Here is a 23647-nt window from a genome sequence, read left to right as displayed (position 1 = left end):
GTGTGTCTATAACATACTCTCACATTCACAAGTATTTTTATATGGTACCATTGTGCCCTACATGGCATACTCTCATTGTCACTTGACGTTTCAGCATACTACATACCTTCTGCTTCCCTGAGTTGCTTACTTCTATGTGATTTATTGCAACTCCATTGCACACCTCCTGATTAGTGTCTGAACAGGAATTTGTGAGGGTCATTCAAGTAAAAGGGAGCAAATTTCTCATTTCATTTTCTCGGCGCCTCTTTCACCTCCTCATCCCTGTTCTGTAGGAGAAAAATCTTCCTCTCTACTCTTTAATTCACATTCTCTAACTTCATTCCCCCACCCCCAGGAATATTTCAGCCTCCTGTGTGCCATGGGACCTCCTCTTGTTTCGGCAGTACTTCATTGTATGTCAGTATTCCAGAGGTCATCTGGGAAGAAACTCTAATTAAAGACATTAAAAGAGACTGCAAGGGACAAAAATTAAACCTGCCTGATCTATCATAATCTGTTACTAATGCAGGATCTGAGCTGACTGTGTGCTTAAAATACACATCAAAAGTCATCCTTCAAAACTCTTCTTCAGGTCTCCATTGGCAGCCCCAAAAGAAATTATTTCAAGTTGTTCAAAAAGCAGCAATCATGTTATGGTCCTTGAAATCCTTCGAGCAACACACACCCCCACACCAGCATTATTTTCTCACTTTCCCTGTATAAGAACCAAAACAGAAACGTGAGAACAGTGGGCTGGAGATGGAGCTGCAGATTAATCCTGCTGGAAGGATTAATTATGTAATACACCCCCTCTCCCACCCTTACCCACAGCAATGTGAGTGAGGTAAACCTCATCCTCCCAGCTGACAACTCAGAACTAGAAAGTGCACGGAGGAGTGAAAGCAAGATAAACGTGTGGGGAAGGTGGCAATGCACTCCCACAGAGCATGATGTCATTGGGAAAAGGTTAAAAAGAAGTTCAAAACACCTTCAAGCCTCAGCAAGACCTCTCCATCTGCCCCTTCCCCCTCCTCCCCCACCTTTTTAATGGGAGCTGCAGCTGGACCAGAACCATACTTCTACAGTTCCCGGCGATCTGATGGAGTGTGGATTTTACTTCAAGTAAAACAGGAGCTAAGAGCACATACACAAGAAGATATATTAAGAAAGCAGGTCTGCAACTTAAAAGAAGCTGGCGCAGCTGCTCTCTGAGAGCCTTACTGAGAGTCCCTGCAAAGGTGTTGCTGATTCAAAAGAAGAGGAGGAATGGGGAACTAAAAAAGAATGCATGCCTGTGTGAGAGGGAGACGTGTGCGTGTACATGTTGAATGCGTGCTTGTGTGTGCGAGGCGACGGGTGCGGGGAGCTTGAGATGATGGCTTTTTTTCTATGAAAGACACGTGAATGCACTTCCCCGAGAAGGGCACCAAGCTCAGCCCAAGAGCAGCAGGGGTACGGGGTGGGAATGGAGGAAGGAAGGAGGAGAAGGAATAACACAGAAAAAAAAAAAAAAAAAAAAGAGGGGGAGGAGACGGAGGAGGGATTACTATTTCAGAAGACATTCATAGAAAGAGGGTGGCAAATTCGGTGACCACCTTTAAAGGAAGTTTCCTGGGACCTAGCAAGAAAGAAAGAAGCCCAAAGAAGGAAAATAAAGGGCTATGATTTCCTTGTCCTGTTGCTTTGTCTCTGGCTCCCTCTGCTTCTGGAAGAGTAGCCACAGGACACAAAGATGCCCAGCTGGTCGCTGCACGCCCGAGTTTGGTGTCTCTCTCCTGTTTAGCCTGACTGCTTTCTCTGAAGGGGAGGACTCACAGCCCGACAGCCTTTTAGTTTAACCTTAAGAGTGTGTGCCGCCTCTCTGCCCATCCCAAGAGCTCGCTGGAGGTGGAGAGGGGAGAAAAAGGAGGACTTGTAAGTGCCTAAGGAGCTCCTGATGCTGAGAGGAGACAGACGTTCCCGTGGACGACGCGGAAAGGACTGATTTATTGCCGTTTTCCTTCTTTTTTTTTTTTCCTTTTTTTTTTTTTTTAGGTTTGGGGTTTTTTTTAGGTTTTTGGTTTTTTTTTTTTGTGTGTGTGTGTGTCCTCCCTCTCCTTTGGCGCACACCAGTGTTTGGGGATCTCTGAAAAAAAAACAAATCAAAACACCAGCCCCGAAGCCCCAACCCCTTGGCTAGCTCTTATGGGAATGAAACACTCCTCCCGATGCCTGCTCCTGAGGAGGAAAATGGCGGAGAACGCTGCCGACAGCACCGAGGTAAGGATGCGAGGCAAAGCCCGGCGCCTGAGCTCCCCCAGCCCCAAGCAGAGATTCCTTAGCAGGAGCAACAGTAAGTGTAGAACAACTTTCCTGGTCCCTTCGGCTATCCTCTGCCTCCGTCGCTGCTGTGATTTCCTGTGTGCGTGTCGCGTCCCCCCGTTATCCCCCTCCCCGTTCTCCCGTAGCAGAGAACTTTGCACCCCGCTGAACTCTGCCGTCCCCCGGGCTGCTTCCCGGAAGCCGCCGCTTTACGGCTGGTTCCCCGAAGTTGGGTGGGCCGAGAGGAGGCGAGGCTCCGAGCGGGGGACGCGGAGGAGAGGAGGGTGTTTGCGGCTGCCAGAGAGCGTGACGGTGATGTGTGTTTGAGGGGGTTGGAAGGGTCACAGGAGGTCTCCTGCGACAGCACTTTGGCCAGCTCTGAGAGCTTTCCGCCTGGAGCCTCCGCTAGGATTGTTAGGGGGACGTGAGGAGTACCCGTGTATCTGTAGCATCCTGGGTATTACCAAGCAGAGCTGGCCGAGGTAGGAGCGGAGGGCAGGAGGAGCGAGCATTCCCGCTTGAGCCCTGCTGGCCTGTGCAGTGCCGAGAATAGCTTTGCATTGACTGCGTGCCTGCGAGCTCTCAGGTTTTCTGCAAGAAAATCGCCCCGCTTCCCTCCCTCTACCCCCGTCCCTCCTCGTCCTCGTTACCTTTGGCTTTCTCAACATCGGGGTTGAGCAGCCCTAGTTTACTTGTCTAGTGCTGTCTTGACCTCACAGAGACTTGAGCAGCGTGCGAAGTCTCGGAGCTGGAAAAGCAGGGGGATGCAGGATGCAGTATAAGCTTTTCTGGGAGCATGTGAGGAGACAGGCGAAAGTGTGTGCCAAACTCCCCGTTTCTATTAATAGACTGTGGCTAGCGCACTGACTGAACACTTAACACATGGTTAAGCGATATGCAGCACAGCCATGGACAGACCCCAAGGACACTGCACCCTAGCCAGCAACAGCTTTGCCCTTACATGCATGGGTGTCACTGACCCTTCTCCCCAGTTGCCCTGCAGAACAAAAGCATGACTTCAGTGTGAGCACATCGCTATTCCCTCCTTTATTCTTTCAGTGCCTTTGCCAAATGTCTCCTTCCTTCAGGTAGTCCTCCCAGTAGGCGTCCTGATCCCTCATGAATTCCACATTTCTCCTACTAATAGTGCTCTCTCTGTTTGACTTTTAATGAATATGCTTCCTTCACCATAACAGAATTCACGAGCAGAATTTTCTCAAATGAATGCAATATAAGCACAATTCAAAGAACATGCCTGATAACTGCTTTACAACCTCACAGAGTACTGCTTGCAGAAGAGGCATCTATAAATAACAAGAAGTCTGTTTGCACATCTGTAAATTTTTGTAGTACTGACAGAACATATTGCATTAAAGATCCGAGGATCCTGGGCAGTATTGCAAGGAGAAATGTCCAAGCACAGCCAGTTCCTTTCAAAGCCATTTTTAAATGGAAGCTATATTTAGTCAGGGAAAGTGGGGGAGAGGAGGTCTTTAAATATTCCTCTTCTATTTCAATTCACTGTACATTTTTGTTGTTTACCAGCCTTTCTCTTTCTGCTAGTTCAATGCTGCATACACTGCAATGTTGTTTTATGGAGGAGGCTTTCTTAGCAACTACAGTTTAATTCCAATGCTGTATACAGGTTCGGAGAATATTAAAATGCTGTGCTTCTTCTCCTCGAAGTATCCATCAGTGACAGATTTGTAAAATGGGAGAGAAAATGTTGCAGATTATGCAGTTTTCTTTAAAAAAAGGGGGAGGGATATGTTCGTAACACCTGCCAAGATATTTTCTATTTTATTAATTCTCATATTTGTGATGTTAAGATCTGTTACGTACTGAGAGAATTAGTCTACATATATGCAGACGTAGAAGTGCACCAAGCAAAATATGCCAAGACCTTTGAAACTCTTTCACTTGTTAAGCATGATGGAATACAGGACAAAGCATATCACTTTTGGACTTATCATAGTGTCAGGGTAAAATTGGGAATTGGTATAAATTTGCTTCATTTAAAACCAGTAGGGTACCAGTAATAAACATGACTCAGTGCTAAATTCCTGAAGTACTTCGATGCCATGGTGATAGGCATGATGTAAAAAATGTCAACTGTAATGAGAGATGAAGAGTTAAAGCATTTAACAATTGGTATAAATGCCCACTTCCAAATAATTCCAAAAACCTTCTGGTTCTTACTCAGATTAATCAAACTTTTGGTCAAATATGGCAAGTAAACTGTTTCAGTAATAGTGAAGTTAAAAAAAAATACATTAAGACAACCGTGGACACTGTATTTTTTATTTCTTTAACTGCCCTCTGATGACCACAGTGCTAGCTCATTATCTGAAGGAACTTAAAGAAGTTATGACAACGAATACAGACAAGGGAAAACCAAAACTACAGTAAGACAATACTCACTGTTTCCTCAAACAAGAATACAAGAGAGCAGAAAAACAATAGCTCACTAGCATTACTTTCCAGTCAAGGAAGACACCTCATGTTTACACTACTGTGCTCCAATAGTACTATATTATAGAATCATATAATCGTAGAATCATAGGATAGTTAGGGTTGGAAAGGACCTTAAGATCATCAAGTTCCAACCCCCCTGCCATGGGCAGGGACACCTCACACTAAACCATCTTACCCAAATTATACAAAATTATTATACAGAATATTATACAGACATTTACATTATCAATATCCCCAGAGACTTATATCTTGATACAAAACATACTTGAGTGGAAGTGTTGCACACAAGTGCTGTTGTATCAGGCTCAGAATAGTTTTGTAATTTTATTGTACTGATAACAGCCTGATATTAGTCTGTCTGCCAGAGCTGAAGTGGAAGCAGTGGTTTTTTGTATGTATTTATAGCAGCCTGAGAGTACATACTGATTTGTGTAAAAATAAGTCAAGTGAAATAAAACTGTAAGTCTTTTCTATTTAGAGCCTCACTGAAGGGCATAGGGGTCCCTCAAATAGGAAACTTGCTAGAATGGTTTTGTATCCTTGTTTAGAGTGCATAGAGAAAAAAAGATCAAGAAAATCTTTATTCCCCTTGGCCATCCCATGAACTTTAAGAGAAGTTCCATTGGAACAAAAGCTGTAAAATCTCTCTTCAAGGTCTAAAAATTAACATCTGTATCTGTGTAACCTCTAGTCATGAATAAAGACTTGTCTAAATAAAAAAGGACTGTTTGCAGAAATAACAACCAGGATTGAGATCTCTGCAAATAATTAAAGGCACACAGGTAGCAAGGTGAAGGAGAAACAGTTCTTTGTAGAAGGTAACGCATGAAGAGTCTGTGAAATTCATGGTGCTGACCTGCTGTAGATTTTGGTTTACATGTTTTTTTATATTAAATTTTTTAAATGGAAGCCTTATTAATAGGAGGCCTCATATCAGGGGTGGGAAACAAATTGCAAGTGAGATTTCAGAAGTGTGCCTGAGTGTAGCTTGTGAACTCATGCCAGGTGAAGAGAACAGAATCATAGAACCATGGAATAGTTTGGGTTTAGTGGGTTTAGATGACCCTTAAAGGTCATCTAGTTCAACCTGTCTGCAGTGAGCATGGACATCTTCAACTAGATCAGGTTGCTCAGAGCCCCATCCAGCCTGACCTTGCATGTTTCCAGGAACGGGACATCTACCACCTCTTTAGGCAACCTGTTCCACCACACTCATTGTGAAAAATTTCACTTCATCAAAGGCGACTCTTACGCTGGAGACTTCAGTGTCTGTATACAGATGCCGATTTCATTGCTAAGACTAGAAAGATGAGGTGATTTATAAATGGTAGTAAAATAGAGTCCTCCCTGATGTCCTATTATACAAAGCTTGGGTTTTGGCTAGAAAACAGAAAAAATATTTTGAAGATCTGGGGTAAGAGACGTAACAGAAGTGGTTCCCCATACAGATGTGTATAACTGGCGCAGTATTATGAGATCCAGATCTGTGAAAGTAACTGCTCTCTTTTCAGAAGATGGGAGATTACAATGTCCTCTCTGCATGAATTCCAGCCATACCACTACTGTGGGGAGAATAGAGTATAAGACTGTTGAAATCATAAGCTTCTGTTTGTGATTCATGAATAGGAAGAGAGGTTTTTCCTAAAAAACTTAACCAAATACGAATGAACAGAAGCAGAGCAAGAGTGTGCCTAACAGGGGACTGAATTTATTCAGTAAACATAAGTTTTGTTCCTGGCTATTGCACTGGATGATCTTGGAGATGTAATTTAATCCCTCTGAGTGTTCCCATTCATACTGTTGAATTCTGTGTTTTATTGGTGAAAGGTGCTGTAGAAGATTATTATTTGATGTTACTAAATTGCTTAGAACACCATATGTGAATGAACATGAATGAGAGAGTGATGCTTAACCTAGAGAAGAATAGCACTCCTCTGTGGTGTATTTCTTAGGCTAACAGAAGTCACAGCAGATCTAGCATGGTGTCAGACAGCTCACTGAAGAAGCAGCTTATGACAGTTTCTCTGACTGGTGCGCAGCATGCTCACGTCACATAACTTTGAACAGGAAAAGTTGTGATAGCTGGTGTGTGCAGGTAGTATAGGTGACCTGTAAGAGACCAGACCACTGGTCCACGCTCTACCTGCTTTGCATTGCTGACAAGGCACTCAGAAAGCTGACCCAGGATGTTAGTGAAGAACCTTTCATTTCACTGTGGGTTAGTCAAACCCCCGAGGACAATAGAGGCAGCTCTGAGTTAAAGCAGGGAGTATTCTACTTCACTGCAAATAGAATCATAGAATAGTTAGGGTTGGAAAGGACCTTAAGATCATCAAGTTCCAACCCTCCTGCCATGGGCAGGGACACCTCACACTAAATCGTGTTGCCCAAGGCTCTGTCCAACCAAGCCTTGAACACTGCCAGGGATGGGGCATTCACAATTTCCCTGGGCAACCCATTCCAGTGCCTCACCACTCTTACAGTGAAGAATTTCTTCCTTATATCCAATCGAAACTTCCCCTGTTTAAGTTTGAACCCGTTACCCCTTGTCCTATCACTACAGTCCCTAATGAAGAGTCTCTCCCCAGCATCCCTATAGGCCCCCTTCAGATACTGGAAGGCTGCTATGAGGTCTCCACGCAGCCTTCTCTTCTCCAGGCTGAACAGCCCCAACTTTCTCAGCCTGTCTTCATACAGGAGGTGCTCCAGTCCCCTGATCCTCCTCGTGGCCCTCCCCTGGAGTTGTTCCAACAGTTCCATGTCCTTTTTATGTTGAGGACATCAGAACTGCACACAGTACTCCAGGTGAGGTCTCACGAGAGCAGAGTAGAGGGGCAGGATCACCTCCTTTGACCTGCTGGTCACGCTCCTTTTGATGCAGCCCAGGACATGGCTGGCTTTCTGGGCTGCAAGCGCACACTGAAGCCAGCTCATGTTCAGTTTCTCATTGACCAACACCCCCAAGTCCTTCTCTGCAGGGCTGCTCTGAATCTCTTCTCTGCCCAACCTGTAGCTGTGCCTGGGATTGTTCTGAACCAGGTGTAAGACCTTGAACTTGGCTTGGTTGGACTTCACAAGGTTAGCATCTGCCCACCTCACAAGCGTGTCAAGATCCCTTTGGATGGCATCCTGTACTAGTGCTCCTACTGGGTACTCAGGCTAGTAACAAGGTAGTTATAGTATAGTCATGATGTCTTTTTTGTTGTTTTTTGTTTGTTGCTCAGCTGAATATCTAGTGTAGTTAAAGGCATTACATTCCTTTCTCAAATTTAATATTAAAAATTCAAGACATTGACTATAATATTTTGGCCACATTGAAGAAATAACTTTTGGTTTGCATTAATAATATAAATAGGATAAAAAATGTTCATGATTAAATAAAGAGTAACAGCACCCACTCAAAGCAGAGTTTTAAGATAAAGATGTCTCGGTGTGGATCATCGTCTGCCACTATAAGGTTGTTCTAGTGAACTGCATTTTAGTGTCAAGAAGACTGGTATTAATTAGAAAGGTTACAGTTCATCTTGATGACATCATGGTCTGCATCATATTGTGGCAATGCTAAAGGAGAAGTTCCCTGCTAGTGAGCACTTTGAACAGAAGTTGCTGTAATGACTTTTTTCCAACCTCAGTGTCTGAAAAGCACCAAAATTCTTCAGAGACTGCAAGAAATTCTGTAGATGACTATGTTTGTTCTACCTGCATGCCGAAAGCAAAACTGACTCACATGCCTTCGAGAGCTTTAATTGCAGCCTGACTGTGGAAGATGAAGGCTTGTGCCCTTACTGGTACAGGCAGAGCAGAGAAATAAATAAAGGTAAAAAGCATTGAGCCTAATCTTTTAATAAGATTTTCCTGATTTTGCATCATCAGTCCATTGACAGATGAGGCAATGAACAGCTAAAGGGATGAATGATGAAACTGGTCAGTCCAACCTGTGGTTCCACAGAGAATTGTGCTGCCTGCTGTCCTCTTCATTAGCTTTAATGACAGCTGTATTTTCAATCTAGAGTTTCGGATAAAATGAATTGTTGTTTCCATGTTTCTTTCTTCTTCTGGAATAATCTCTAAATAACAGAAAGAAAAAAGCACTCACCTCAAGAAAGCAAAGAGGAGATTGCCCACTAAATGGCTCGACTGAGGGTGTTTTGACCATGCCAGAATGGAGCAATTGCTCACTAATCACAGCCTACCTGTCTTTTTCCTGTGTTCTTGAACTGATGCTGACTGGCTCTATGGAGTCTCTTAGCATGCTATTCCTTTCAAGCTGTTGCATGGCAGCTGAGACAACTTGCTTACTTTATAGTGATTGTATGAGGATGGACACTATTTTGTTCTCAGTATTTCAGTTTTAATCTGAGATTTAAGAGGTGTAGAAAGGTGAAGGATGATTGCTTTATTTATTTCTTATAAGCTATGTTTTTCAGGTCCCAGTTGTGAAAAATCTGTCTCAAAACTCAAAATTTTAAAAGGTATGTAAATTTTTTTCTTTTCAGCATATTTCATAAGATCATAGGATGGCTAGGATAGGAAGGGAACTTAATGATCATCTAGTTCCACCCTGCCCCACCACAAGCAGGGACACCCTCCACTAGACCAGGTTGCTCAAAGCCCTCTTCCACCTGGGCTTGAACACGTCCAGATATGGGACATCCATAACTTCTCTGGGCAACCTGTTCTAGTGCCTTAACCACCTTCACAGTGAAGAATTTATTCCTAATACCTAATCAAAATCTACCCTCTTTCAGTTTAAAGCCATTTCCCTTGTCCTGTCACTACATGCTCATGTCAAAAGTCCCTCTCCAGATTTCTTGTAGGCCCCCTTTAGGTACTGGAAGACTGCTACAAGAGTTTTCTCTTCTCCAGGCTGAATAAAAATAGCGGAGCCTTCTCTTCTCGAGGCTGAACGAGCCCAACTTTCTCAGCCTGTCTACATAGCAGAGGTGCTCCAGCCCTCTGATCATTTTCATGGTCCCCTTCTGGTTTCGCTCAAGCAGGTCCAAGTCCTTCTTGTGGGTCCAGAGGAGAATGCAGTACTCCAGGTAGGGTCTCACAAGAGTGGAGCAGATGGGGAGAATCACCTCCCTTGACCTGCTGGTTACACTGCTGGTGATAACAGCCCAGCATACGGTTGGCTTTCTGTGCTACAGGTGCATGCTGACAGAGCTTCTCATTGATCAACACATAGAATCATAGAATCATAGTCAGGGTTAGAAAGGACCTTAAGATCATCTAGTTCCAACCCCCCTGACATGGGCCGGGACACCACACACTAGACCATGTCACTCAAGATGCTGTCCAGCCTGGCCTTGAACACTGCCAGGGATGGAGTATTTATCACTTCTTTAGGCAACCTGTTCCAGTGCCTCATCACCCTCACAGTAAAGAATTTCTTCCTTATATCTAACCTGAACTTCCCCTGTTTAAGTTTGAACCCATTACCCCTTGTCCTAGTACTACAGAACCTAAGGAAGAGTTCCTCTCCTGCATCCTTGTAGGCCCCTTTCAGATACTGGAAGGCTGCTATGAGGTCTCCAAGCAGCTTCTCCAGGCTGAACAGCCCCAACTTTCTCAGCCTGTCTTCATACAGGAGGTGCTCCAGTCCCCTGATCATCCTTGTGGCCTCCTCTGGACTTGATCTGACAACTCCATGCCCTTCTTACATTGAGGACACCAGAACTGCACACAGTCACAGTGCTCCAAGTGGGGTCTCATGAAAGCAGAGTAGAGGGGCAGGATCACCTCCTTCGACCTGCTGGTCAGGCTCCTTTTGATGCAGCCCAGGGTACGGTTGGCTGTCTGGGCTCAAGCACACACTGAAGCCGGGTCATGTTCAGTTTCTCATGGACCAATACGCCCAAATCCTTCTCCGCAGGGCTGCTCTGAATCTCTTCTCTGCCCAACCTGTAGCTGTGCCTGGGATTGTTCTGAACCAGGTGTAGGACCTTGAACTTGGCTTGGCTGAACTTCATAATGTTGGCATCAGCCCACCTCACAAGCGTGTCAAGGTCCCTCTGGATGGCATTCCTTCCCTCCAGCATATCAATCGAACCACACAGCTTGGTGTCATTGGCAAACTTGCTGAGGGCACACTCAATCCCACTGTCCATGTCAGCGATGAAGATGTTGAACAGGACCGGTCTCAACACCGATCCATGAGGGATGTCACTCATTACTGGTCTCCAGCTGGACATTGAGCGATTGACCACAACTCTTTGTGTGCTGCCATCCAGCCAGTTCTTTATCCACCGAGGGGTCCATCCATCAAATTGATGTCTCTCCAATTTAGAGACAAGGATGTTGTGTGGGACAGTGTCGAACACTTTGCACAAGTCCAGGTAGATGACATCAACTGCTCTACCCCTGTCCATCAGTTCTGTAGTCCCATCCTAGGAGGCCACCAAATTGGTCAGGCAGGATTTCCCCTTAGTGAAGCCATGCTGGCTGTCACCAAGCACCTTGTTGATTTTCATGTGCCTTAGCATGCCTTCCAGGAGAATTTGCTCCAAGATTTTGCCAGGCACAGAGGTGAGACTGACTGGTCTGTAATTCCCTGGGTCATCCATTTCCCCCTTCTTGAAAATGGGGGTTATATTTCCCTTTTTCCACTCACTGGGAACTTCACCTGACTGTCATGATTTTTCCAATATGATGAACAGTGGCTTAGCATCTTCATTTGCCAGCTCCTTCAGGACCCACGGATGGGTTTCACCAGGTCCCATGGACTTGCACACATTCAGGTTCTTAAGATGATCTTGAACGTGATCAGGTATGAGTTCCATACTCTCCAGCTTATCACTGACATAAATAGCAACTCCCCCTCCCTGTCTGCCTGTCCTGTCTTTTCTAAAGAGCCTATAACCTTCCGTTCCAACACTCCAGTCATAGGAGCCATACCACTAAGTTTCTGTGATCCCAACAATGTCATATCTCTGTAGCTGTGTACACATCTAATTCCTCTTGTTTATTCCCCATACTATGGGCATTTGTATAGGGGTATCTGAGCTGAGCTCCAGATAAAGCCAGCTCATTGGCTGGAGTAGCTGAAATAGTTCTGCATCTCTCTGAGAATTTATTATAGGTGCTGGCAACTGACTGGGAATGTTGGAATGGAATGATGCCCCCTCCCCCAACACATAGTTTAAAGCTGCCTTGACCAGCCTGGCAAACCTACCAAAGCAGCTTGTCACCAGCCTCCAGTAGACCTGGCCTGCCAAATTGAGTCCCCTGTTCTAACCAACCAAATCCCTGACTATGGCACCACCGTTCTAACCATTTATTAACCTGCCAAATCTGCCTGGCCTTTTCAAGGTCCTCCCCTTTGATCTGTAGGATTGATGAAAAAACTATCTGAGCCCCAGAGCCCCTAACCACCTCTCCCAGGGCTCTGTAGTCCTTAATGCTTCCCGGGTTAATCCTGTCAATATCACTAGCACCCACATGGACCACTAGAAGCAGGTAAGTCAGTGGGGCTTACTAGACCAGGCAGCGTCTCAGCAACATCCCTTGGTAGGTAACACACCTCCCTCGAGACTGGGTTAGGCTGACAGATGGGTGCCTCTGTGCCTCTCAAAGTAGAGTCCCCTACTACTATGACCCACTGCTTTTTCCTGGCAGCACTAGTGGAGATCCTCTTTACTGGTGCAACAGCGGGCTGTTTATTTGCTGAGGTTTGTGTTTCCTTGATAGCCCCTGCAGAACTGGAAGCGGTTCTGGGTGGGGACAACAGATTTAGGAGGAAGCCCCTTGCTTTTAATTGTCCTCTTCCTCCTTTTTTTGTTTGTTTGTTTGGTTGGTTTTGGGGTTTGTTTGTTGGTTTGGTTTTTTTTTTTTGGTTCGTTTTGTTTGTTTTGTTTTGTTTTGTTACTAGCTCCCAGCCGTCATGATTATTGCCCTCATCCTTTTCTGTACACCCTATGGTGGACACTTGAGGCCCCTGCACAGTTTGGGCCTGGAGCAAGCATTCCTGCTTCCTCTCAGCTTCCCTGACATCTCGCAGCCTATTAACAGCATCCCGCAGCTCAGCCCCTGCTGCAGGAGGACCTCCACCAGGGAGCACCGAGTGCAGCCCTGCCCATTGCGCATCCTCCCCTCACCAGACCAGTGCAGGCACTCTCTACTGCAGCCTCCCCTCTCATCGGCGCTGTCTGGTGCCGCCGCTGGCCACCGCCGGGGCAGGCAGAGCAGAGCTCCCAGAGCGGGCTCCCCATCCCACTCGCCTTTCCAAAATTGCCACTCTGCCCTCCGGGTCGCTCACATTCCCTGGGGCGTGTTTCATGCACCCAGGTCTGGTGCCGTCTCTCCGGCACCGCCCCCTGAGTCCCTGCTCGCATCAGCGGAGCTGCGGGCTCCTGGGCAAGTCCTGCAGAGGACGTGAGGCTCCCTCCGTGCCTCGTGCCGCTCAGAACTGGGGCTCCTGGAGGCAGTGTTTCCCCTCGCTCCGGTGGTGAAGGTGTCTTCTCTGGAGTTACCTTGGCAAGTTGCTCACCCCCAAGTCTTCTCAGGGCTGCTCTCAATACAGTTTCCAGCCAGCCTGTATTTATGCCTGGGATTGCCCCAACACAGGTGCAGGACCTTGCACTTGTCATGGTTAAACTTCATGAGGTTGGCATCAGCCCACCTCACAAGCGTGTCGAGGTCCCTCTGGATGGCATTCCTTCCCTCCAGCGTATCAACTGAACCACACAGCTTGGTGTCATCGGCAAACTTGCTGAGGGCGCATTCGATCTCACTGTCTGTCTTGTCAACAGAGGTAGTGAACAGTGCCAGTCCCAATACTGACCCCTAAGGAATGCCACTCTCACTGGTTTCTACTTGGACATCAAGTCCATCCAGCCAGTCCAACCATGCTGCTTCTACAGTCCAAAGTGTGTTGTGCAGGACAGTGTCAGATGCTTTGCAGAATATTTAAAAATAAAAAGGAAACTCTCTTTGAAAATCAGGAATAGATAATCTATTTTTCTTGATTTTATTGCATCAACACTTTGGAGATTTAGAGACCATAACTGAAAATAAAGCATTCTCACTTGAAGAAGCATTCACTGTCAGGTTTGCATTTCTGAAAACTTTGTTAAGTGAAGAACTTAAAGATAATTTTGTTTTGTATTATGAGTGTGAATGTTAGGAGATGGTAAATAAAATCTCAGTGTCTTCACTTTTAAAAATGAAGGAATATTTCAGTAACAAAACGCTTGCAGGGAGGAAATTCTGGTGGGAATAAAAACTTCAGCTAAAATTTTAGAGAGAAACATGCAATAAAGAAGGTGAGTAGAATTCTATTCTCCCTCACTTAAAATATCCTGTCCCATAGTTAAGTCATGCTCTTGGAAGCTTGCATGTATTGAGGACTGCATTGTACTTGCGTCTTTTCCTCCTAGAGTGAATTATTGTTTAAAAAAGGTCATTACCACCTTTTGTACCTATTCACAGAAAAGCAGTTCCATAAGCTTTTCTGAGAAAGGATGGAGAAAAAAAACCCAACTTTGGAAGACGGAGGTGTGGAGGTATGTATATTCAAAGAGATTTTTTTTATACCACTGTCCTCCTCAGCTTTTCCTAGCAGCAAACTAGTCATAGTGCAGTTGGCAAGCTTCACATTCAACATCCTGTTTGGTCTGAGCCATGCACTTAAGTTCATAGTGCTGTTTTTGTTGTATCCAAGGATCCAGGTATATCTGAACTATTCTGTCACAGTTCCTCCTTCCCTTTTTAAAAGTATCATTTCCCTCTCTTGTAACAGTAGAATGAAAGTGAACATACACTGGTTAGGAAGAAGTGATATATAGTGATCTCCAACGATTAGTGTTGAAATGCTCCTTCAGTGCCCACAATGCCATTTGGGATCACATGTGGCCTGGTAGTTCTGTCTTTTTCATCTTTTTCTGGCCATACAGCTTATGTTTCATTGCTTCAAATAACACCAGAAAGTTCAAACCCAGTCTCAGAGCCTAGAATAATGTCTGACCAAGCCAGGGCCTTCCCACAACATTCCAGCCAGTCCAGACTTACTTCTGTTGTGGAGCTTTATTTCTCACTTAGAAAAGAGTTTTAATTTCAGTATCTGTTCCAATTTCTAGCTGTATCCTTGTAATATTCATCAATCCTTTGCTCTGAAGCTTGGGATAAAGACCAGCTGATTTTCTTTTCCACAGTCACAAACAGGGAAGTAATTAACCCTTCCCATAACTACTTCTGAACTACTAATATTTGGGGACCTCGTGATTGTGCCCTATATTAGACATTGCCCTGTCTGAAGTACAGGATACATACTTTGGTTTTTTGCTCTAATCTCAGTTACATAGTGTTAGCGACACCATGATACAGTTGCCTCCTTAGGAGTCTCAGTGTTTTAAACTTACTTGGGAGAAGCTGAATTTACAGGTAGCAGAGGGTGTTCAGAGGGAGTGGGAGGGAAAGCAGGCAGGCAGGAAAGAAAGAAGGAAGAAGGGAAGAAAGGAACATCCTATGTGCTTGCAGAATATCAATTTGTCCTTTCCCAGCTTGTGAATAAGGAAATAATAGGGAGGTTTGCAACAGCTGGTGAGGTTTCATGCAAACCTTGATTTCTCTGTCAGAATAAAAACAATGTTGACTGTTTTTTGGCTAAATTAGTCAGCTGTGGAATAAGAAAAGATAATACACAGTTCTAGCCCTGTGAGTCAACCATGAACGTAACAGAACAACACAAGTAGTTATCGAAGTGCGTGTATTAAAGCTTCCTTTAAATTTTCCACTGAAATTTGCTTTTACCAGCATTGCGTCACAAATGGTTAATCTCACAAATAACTGACGTACCATACTGTGTGAGAGAGACACTTGGTCAGTGAAAACTTTCCACCCATTCTCAGACCCTTGCACACACACGTACTGTTTGGTGAAACCCACCCCAGTCACTACTCTGATGAGTAGAGCCAGGAATAAATGTGGTACTCCTCACCAGTCTCTGTGTCAGAATCTTGATCAGCAACTCAGCTCCAACTCACCACAGCTCCAGCTCAGGCATTCACACTGGTTCTCACCTCATCTCATGTTTGATTGCAATCACATTGTCATTGCTGAACTTGACATATTACTGAGAACAGAATTTTCCTAGCTTGCTGTTTTAATGACATTACACTTAATATCTAATCTGCTGATTCTTTATATTCTGTTAAACCAAAAAGATGGTTGTCATCTTCAAGGCCATGCTGCCTATCATTTCTCATTCAGTACCAAGAGGTTAATTCAAGCCTCCAGTGACAAACTTCATCTCATGCTTCTTAGATTTTTCAAACATGCTTTAATGAATTATAATAATAGTATTGTGACAGTGTACATACAGTTTTAATAAAAGTTAGCCTAGAACTTGTAAAACTAGGCCAATTCAAAATTGGGTTTATGTTTTTGCTTTCTCTGTAATTGACATTCAATTTTTGTCCTGCTTTTGTAAGAGAATTTTTGTTTAAGCAGAGAAGCTCAGTGGGAGGCTAAGATAGATGAGGATTTGAAGCAAAGAAGGTGCTCTGACTTATTACTGTGAGATTTTCATAAAAATGTGAAACTGTTGTAGGATTTATTTTTTTTATAGAAGACATGCTTTCATGTAGTCAATATAATTATTTAATGAAGAAAAAAAGTCTCTGTGCCATCTTTCTATCAGATGGGATTGTTCCTTTCTCAACAGAAAGGCAATAATGCTCCTTAGTGCTTATAAAATATGTCTTCATCACTTTGTAAAGTGGAAAGCAAAAGTATTTGTGTTTGCAAGTTTTGCCACCAAAACTGAGTATTCTAACCATGCCTACTGGAAACAAAGGCATTCTGATCTCAAGACAGGTTTACCCTCATATAAATGCACCAGTTTCAGCAGAATTATTTATGTGTGATTTATATAGAGGACCAAACCCAGCTCACATTGCTACATAATATTGTGTTAAGAAGGATGAAATACCATTGGTTTTGCTCAAGAGCAGAGTTTTCATCATTCTGTTCCATGATTGTATAAAAATGTTAGCAGTATACTTTCTTGTATCCTTTTCTTAACTGTGTTTAAAAGATGTGTCTGAAATAGCAAAAGCTTATTCTCTTGTTAATGCAAAGCTATACAAGCCTGTTATTTATCAACATGACTATCAACAATTGCTTTTGTATTTCAGTATGTGTAGCAGGTGTAGTTCCGAACCTATTGGAGTTAACACAAAATTGCTGATCTTTGGACACTTCAGTAAATGTTTCTCCTGAATTCAGCTGTAACTGTTATTGTCCTCCATCCTAGTAGCTGCTGCAGTGCTGTGGTTTTGACTTTCAGCCTGGGAACAGTGTGGGTAACACCGATGTTTTTAGTTGTTGCTCAGTAATGTTTACTCTGACCAAGGACTTTCCAAGTCTCTCATGCTCTGCCAGTGAGGAGGGGCATGAGAAGTCGGGAGGAAGCAGAGACAAGACACCTGACCCAGAGTAGCCAAAGTGGTATTCTGTACCACAGCACCTCATGCCCAGTATATAATCCGGGGGGGGGGAGCGGGTACCAGTGGCTGATGAGCAGTTGTATTGAGCATCACTTGTATTTATCATTTTCCATTTCCCTTTTTAGTTTTATATTCTCTGCCCTTGTTTTTTTCCTGTATTGTTATTGATGGTAGCAGCAGTGATTTGTGTTATACCTTAGTTACTGGGCTGTTCTTATCTCAACCCTTGGGAATTACATTCTTTTGATTCTCCTCCCCATCATTCCGGGAGCCGGGGGGATGAAAAGGGGAGTGAGTGAGTGAGCAGCTGCGTGGTTCTGAGTTACTGGCTGTGCTTAAACCATGACAATGTTCTATTAATAATGCAAGAATTGCTGAGCCCACTGGTTTGCTCATGTGTGTCAGTAGCACTCAGCATGTTTATTTATTGTAGAATCCAGTTCCATACTGGCAGGATATTTAAAAAGCATTCCTCATCCACCTTGTTTTGCTTATCCAAAGCAAAAGTAATTCCACTGGAACTAATGCGATTTCTTGTGTTCAGAATTTAGGTACATATCCAAGTTTCTTAAATAACTGCTGGAAGCACATTGAAGTAAACTGTGGTATTTGCAGTCCTCTTGAGAACAAATATGCTACCCAAGCCTGGAGTTGATGGGTTATTAATCTCAGTCTCTTCCAATGAAAATTCTCAGACTAGAAAAAGCAAACCCAAATGTTTAATGGCCAAATATGAGCGAGGGTACTTCATTAGGCTAAATTTCAGAGAGCTTAAGGACGTATATGTCATCCTTGCTATAAGTGAGGACTAATCAGTCTCAGTACACATAATTGCCTTTGCATTCTGAAGGAAGATTTGTATTTCTTTGTCCATTACTAAACAGATTACAAGAAGCTTTCCTTTACTGTGTTGTGGTTTTTTTTTTTAATTTAGTTTTAATTTTAATTAGCTTCTTCAATGCTGTTACAAAATATCATCACCATTAAAATACCCCATTAATATCCAGGGTATTTCTGGAGTCTGAAAACTAATGTATCTCCAACAAGATAGCCAGTCCCACTGACACAACAGTTTCTATTCTAACACTATTTCAAATCAAGGAAGTTACTCTCTATCTTAGAACTAAAATGCAAATGGAATACACAACACTAGCTTTGAATGAGAAAGACTGTGCTATTTATTAATTTAATAACTGCTTTAACATTGTGATCATTTATCATCTCAGCCACACAGAAAAGTATACAGTTCCTTAAACATACATTAATATGCTTACCTACAAAATTACATATCATATGTATGTGTTTATATACATACATATAATATTTTATATTTACATAAATTCAAACTGCATATTACGTGGTGACTTTCATTTCTTTGTGCACCCAGGTTGTCAGTGTTATTAAAACTGTGTCAGAGAAGGCACTACTATGCCAATGTGGACAATCGATGTAAATCAATTTACATATGTTGGGAAATCGTAGAATCATAGACTAGTTAGGGTTGGAAAGGACCTTATACGTAAAAGGATAAAATCCTGGGTAAAGTCTTACACTAAATAAAGTAGGTTTCTATAATTATATTTATCTGTTGACAGAGAAACTCTGTGTTTAAAAAGGCAGTTTCACAGAAAAGTCCTAGCTTTTAATTTAGCAACATCCTTTATAGTCACTGTTTTCCTCCGTATGGGTGTTCTGACAAAATTTGGTGGGGAATTACAGGAAGATATAGCCTTCCATTGGAACTTGAAATAACGATCTCACTTTTCAGATACAATGCTGTCAAAGCCTTAAAGCAAGTTTAAATTCTGTCAACTTGGGTGAGCTGTTGGGAATACAGACTCCCAGTTCAGAAAGGGAACATTTAAAAATATTTGTATGTTTCAGTTTAGATCCCTTCCAAGCTTTCACACCTTTGACTCAGCAATTAAATATAACTGGTCTTGTTTTGTTAAATTCTGTAACACCTACACATCTTGGGGATCAGAGAATAAGATAGCACACTTGCAAGTCAAACCAACTCAATTAAAACGTATAAAATGCAGTTTACTTATTCTAACAGAGATCACTGGTGTGAATTTTTTTTGCCAGTAAGTATACATTGAGAAATACATAAAAGCCTGCTTCTCAAAAATACTTTTTCTTCAAAACCTCTTCAGAAATTTAGGCACTGTGTTATCGTTCCTTCTGAGTCACCCTCTTCAAACACCTTTCACCATGCTCAGAGAATCTCTTGTAGGCAGAATATATTTAACTCAAAAGTACAAAGCAATTATTTGTTGCTTAATGTATCAAAGGCAGGTAAGATTAACAAATTATCAGGCAAAGCACTAATATGCTTATCAATCCCAAGGTAAGATACACAGAGTCTATGCTGGCTAGATAATTGAGAAGCAGGTGGTGAGAGGTCAGATTCTGCTGCTGCTGGGAACATTCATGTTGTTTCATGTTGTTTCATGCTTTGTGTTGCCATTGCCATCTTTAGACTCCTTGAGTATGTTACAGCTCTTCACATTATTGTTTTATTGTTTTTCTTTCTGAATCCTTGAACTTTAGATTTGTGTTTCACCTTAATTTATTATTTATGGTGTTACGTTACAGGCTTTATCTTAAACTTCAGGCTTTTTCTCAGGAGTCTGAGCCAGTTATACATCTGGGCAATTGATCATTGCTAGGCCTTGGATCATACAGCTGAACCCTTAGGAGGAGGGGTTGGAGGCTGTAGAGGATGGTACGCAGCAGCCAGGAAGCCACTGAGCTGAATGGGTACTTCTGAAAACCATAGGTATGAATTGCTGAGTATTTGTCTGCCTGCGTGCTGATAAGTGATGTAAGAAGCTCAGCCTCTCCCTCCTATGGCCACTCCCATCCAGGACCTCTCCTGCCTGGCCACTGGAGCCAGCCTGGTGCCCCAGAGACCCAGAGCCTCTGCCCAGGCTGAGGGACATAGAATCATAAAATCAGCAAGGTTGGAAAAGACCTAGAAGATCATTGAGTCCAATCATTACCCCAGGGCTGCCAAGACCACCACTAAACCATATCACTGAGGGGCCTCATCTACACGGTTTGTGAACACTTCCAGGATTCTACCACTTTCCTGCCAGCCTGTTCCAATGCCGGACCACCCTCTCTGTGAAGAAACTGCTTCTAATATCCAGTCTAAACATCCCCTGGCACAGCTTGAGGCTGTTACTTCTTGTCCTATCACTTCTTACTTGGGAAAAGAGACCGATCCCCACCTCACTACAACCTCACTACAGCCTCCTTTCAGGTAATTGTAGAGAGCGATAAGGTCCCCCCTGAGTCTTCTCTTCTCCAGCCTAAACACCCCCAGTTCCTCAGCCATTGCTCATCATACTTGTGCTCCAGACCTTGCACCAGCTCCCTTGCCCTTCTCTGAACCTGCTCCAGCACCTCAATGTCCCTCTTGTAGTGAGGGGCCCAGAACTCAACACAGAATTCAAGGTGCAGCCTCACCAGTGCCCAGTACAGGCGGATGATCACTGGCCTGGCCCTGCTGCTCACACCATTGCTGATACAGGTCAGGATCCCATTGACCTTCTTGGCTGCGTGGGCACAAGCTGGCTCATGTTCAGCAGCCATCAGTCAGCACCCCCAGGTCCTTTTCTGCTCTGCAGTTTTCCAGCCACTCTTCCCCAAGCCTGGAGCGTTACATGGGGCCCAAATGTAGGACCCATCACTTTGCCTTGTTGAACCTCATACCATTGGCCTCAGCCCATCGATCCAGCCTATCCAGATCCCTCTGCAGAGCCTTCCTATTCTTCAGCTGATCAACACTCCTGCCCAACTTGGTGTCGTGTGCAAATTCACTGGGGGTGCAGTCGATCTCTCCATGCAGATCATCAGTGAAGATATTAGACAATACTGGCCCTAACAGCCCCAAGGGACACCACTAGTGACTGGTCACCAGCTAGATGTGATGCCATTTACTACCATTCTGGCCAGCCAGCCAGTTTCCAACCCATCAAAGAACCGCTTATCCAGGCCATGAGCAGCCAGTTTCTCCAGGAAGACAGTGTCAAATGATTCTTCACTTATGTCCAAATACAAAATATCCACAGCCTTTCCCCCATCAGCCAGGCAGGTCACCTTGTCACAGGAGGAGATCAGGTTGGTCAAGCAGGACCTGTTCTTCATGAGCCTGTGCTGACTGAGGCTGATCCTTCAGTTTTCCCACATGTTCTTTATGGTCTCACTTAAGATCATCTGCTCCATGACCTTCCCTGGCTGATGCTTTCCTGTTTGCAAGTTTAAACAGTGATGAGGCTACACACGGCTCCCCTCCATCCTCACCTTTCCCACCCCCAGCACTTACATACAGGACTCATATACAAGACAACTCACAGACCTCCTCTTCAGTGGGCAGAGGCAGAAGGTCACAAGTGCAGGCATGTCCTCACTGTCTGCTCTCCAGGTTCACCAGCACACACACATGTTTGTGGATCCCTCGATGACCAGTGCAGCCCCTCTGCCTGCCCAGCATGACTGCCTGGATCCTGGGTCTCCATATGAGCCCCACAGGGTTCCCAACTTGATGGCTGGTCCAGCTTGGTGCTCACTGCAAACATGCAGCATTCATACACTTGCCCCTCATGCTCTCCACATCACAAGTCCCCCCAGACATACTAGCATGGACCCCATGCCTGTGGGACTCTCGAGGGCCCTAGTTCTCCCTAGTCACTGGCTACTCCAGCTTGAAGTTTGCTGGTGAATATATGTGTGCAGCCCAGGCACATCACAACTGGGGAAGACAGACTTTCCCCCTGCAACTGGCACGAGGCACATGAGCATTGGCCCATGTTTCTGTCCCAGGGATGCTGAGCTCCTTGCTTGCCTTGCTCACACTGTTACTCCCCCGACAGCTGGTTTTGGGAACAGTTACCATTCTCACCCAAGTGGCTGGGGATTCAAGACCCTTTCCAGTATCTCCTTGTCTTTCTTGTACTGAGGAGCCCAGCACTGGACACAGTACTCTTCACATGTGGCCTCACCAGGACTGAGCAAACAGGGTTTCACCTCCCTGAACCTGCTGGCCACATTCCTAGTACACCCCAGGATACTATTTGCCCTCCGGGCTGCAAAGGGGACACTGCCAGCTTATAATCAGCTTATCATCCACCAATACTCCCAAGTCCTGGTATTATTTATCTGTACCTTTTTAAGGAGGTTGTCAGTTTCTTTTGTTCTTCCTTTGTCTTTTAATCATTTATATCATTCTTCATGGTGAAGAAAGCAACCTTATTGCTTCTGATGCACAATTTGCGTCAGTTGTGCTGCTGGTGACAGGGCAGTGCATTTCTCTGACTTGCATCATGCTTCAGAATTCTGCTGAATTATTATGCTGTCAGTAAAAAGAGAAAAATAAGCACTGTTTTTTTTATTTGGCGCAGAACGGTTTTACCTCCACTGATTCAGTGTCTCAACAAAACCCATTTTTACAGGCCTTTGCAATGCTTCAGTTCCTGAAAAGTCAAGAGTTATTCAAGTCACTCTTTTGGGATGTTCATGACAGTAATTTGTTTTCCGTGCTATTTTAACAAATATGCACAACTCGTTAGTTAGGGTCCTAATGTTTTCTATCATTGGATCAACAAATATTTAGTATTTACTATGGTTATTATTTTACTTTACATGAGTGAACTAAGATTTGGATTTTGCTCACATAAATTCAAATGCTTTAACAAGGGGTCTAAGTTGGTGGCCCTCTTGTCCAGTCTAATCAACAAACACCTATGATAGGCAACTCTGCCTATCTTGAACCTAAAGCATACTGTAAAGAAGCTTTTTTCTTTCTCTTGATCCAGGATAGAACCTAGGGTGACTCAGTTGCCAATCATCAATAATATTAACAAACCAAACTCAGTGTTTTTTTCATTTGTATAATAGTTCTGAAAATATATTCCCCTGATTCACAGTCCTATGGAAAGTCCCGTTTTTTTTCCTGTCTTTTTCACATATTCAGAATCTTCCTGTCAGAAAGCTCTCCTTCCCCATTAATTCTGAAGGTACAGCCAGTTCAGAAGTGAGCTGATGCTTCTCCTCTATCCCACTCAGCTGCCAATCATTCCATGAACAGGAGTAATATTTAAAGAAACAGGGTCCCAAGAAGCTTGATGTGTTCCAGAAAGGAAAAAAAGACACCCCCAAATCACTTTTCCATGTCAATAAAAGCTTTGAACCACCTTGAATCTTCTCTCACTCTCCATCTTGATTTGTTGGAACTTTCAACAATCACCATTAGACAAACTGGGAAAAAGCTTTCTTTCTTAGGAATGAGGTATAAGTAGCACTGGAATGAGCCAAATGCTGTTCTTGTGGCCCTGAGATTCACAGAAAAAATAAATCAACAAAAAAGAAATCAACAACAACTTTGGCAGATATGAATTCAGTGACATGGCCAGCAGCAGGCTATGGGGAGACACTGT

At 43.8% G+C, this 23647-nt stretch overlaps 1 protein-coding gene across 4 annotated transcripts in view; it reads left to right on the top strand.

Annotated features, from left to right (window-relative positions):
* Positions 1 to 1497: 1497 nt before the first annotated feature.
* The window catches only part of PRMT8 (protein arginine methyltransferase 8), a 60703-nt gene continuing 38553 nt past the window's right edge, over positions 1498 to 23647 (top strand). The window contains exons 1-2 of one of the 4 annotated variants that reach the window (XM_062614140.1): positions 1500 to 2241; positions 9186 to 9230. Coding sequence is in view for 2 of the 4 variants with exons in the window: in XM_062614136.1 (XP_062470120.1) it covers positions 2167 to 2241 (75 nt within the window). In the remaining 2 variants the exon portion in view is untranslated. Of the gene's footprint in view, positions 2315 to 9185; positions 9231 to 23647 lie in introns of all 4 variants that reach the window. The other 3 variants (XM_062614136.1, XM_062614137.1, XM_062614138.1) reach the window with 3 other exon arrangements.

Source organism: Pezoporus occidentalis, unplaced genomic scaffold, assembly GCF_034315485.1.
Source record: "Pezoporus occidentalis ecotype Australia unplaced genomic scaffold, CSIRO_AGI_Poc_V1 ctg172, whole genome shotgun sequence".
Classification (NCBI taxonomy): domain Eukaryota; kingdom Metazoa; phylum Chordata; class Aves; order Psittaciformes; family Psittacidae; genus Pezoporus; species Pezoporus occidentalis.
This window is presented reverse-complemented; position numbering and strand designations above follow the sequence as displayed.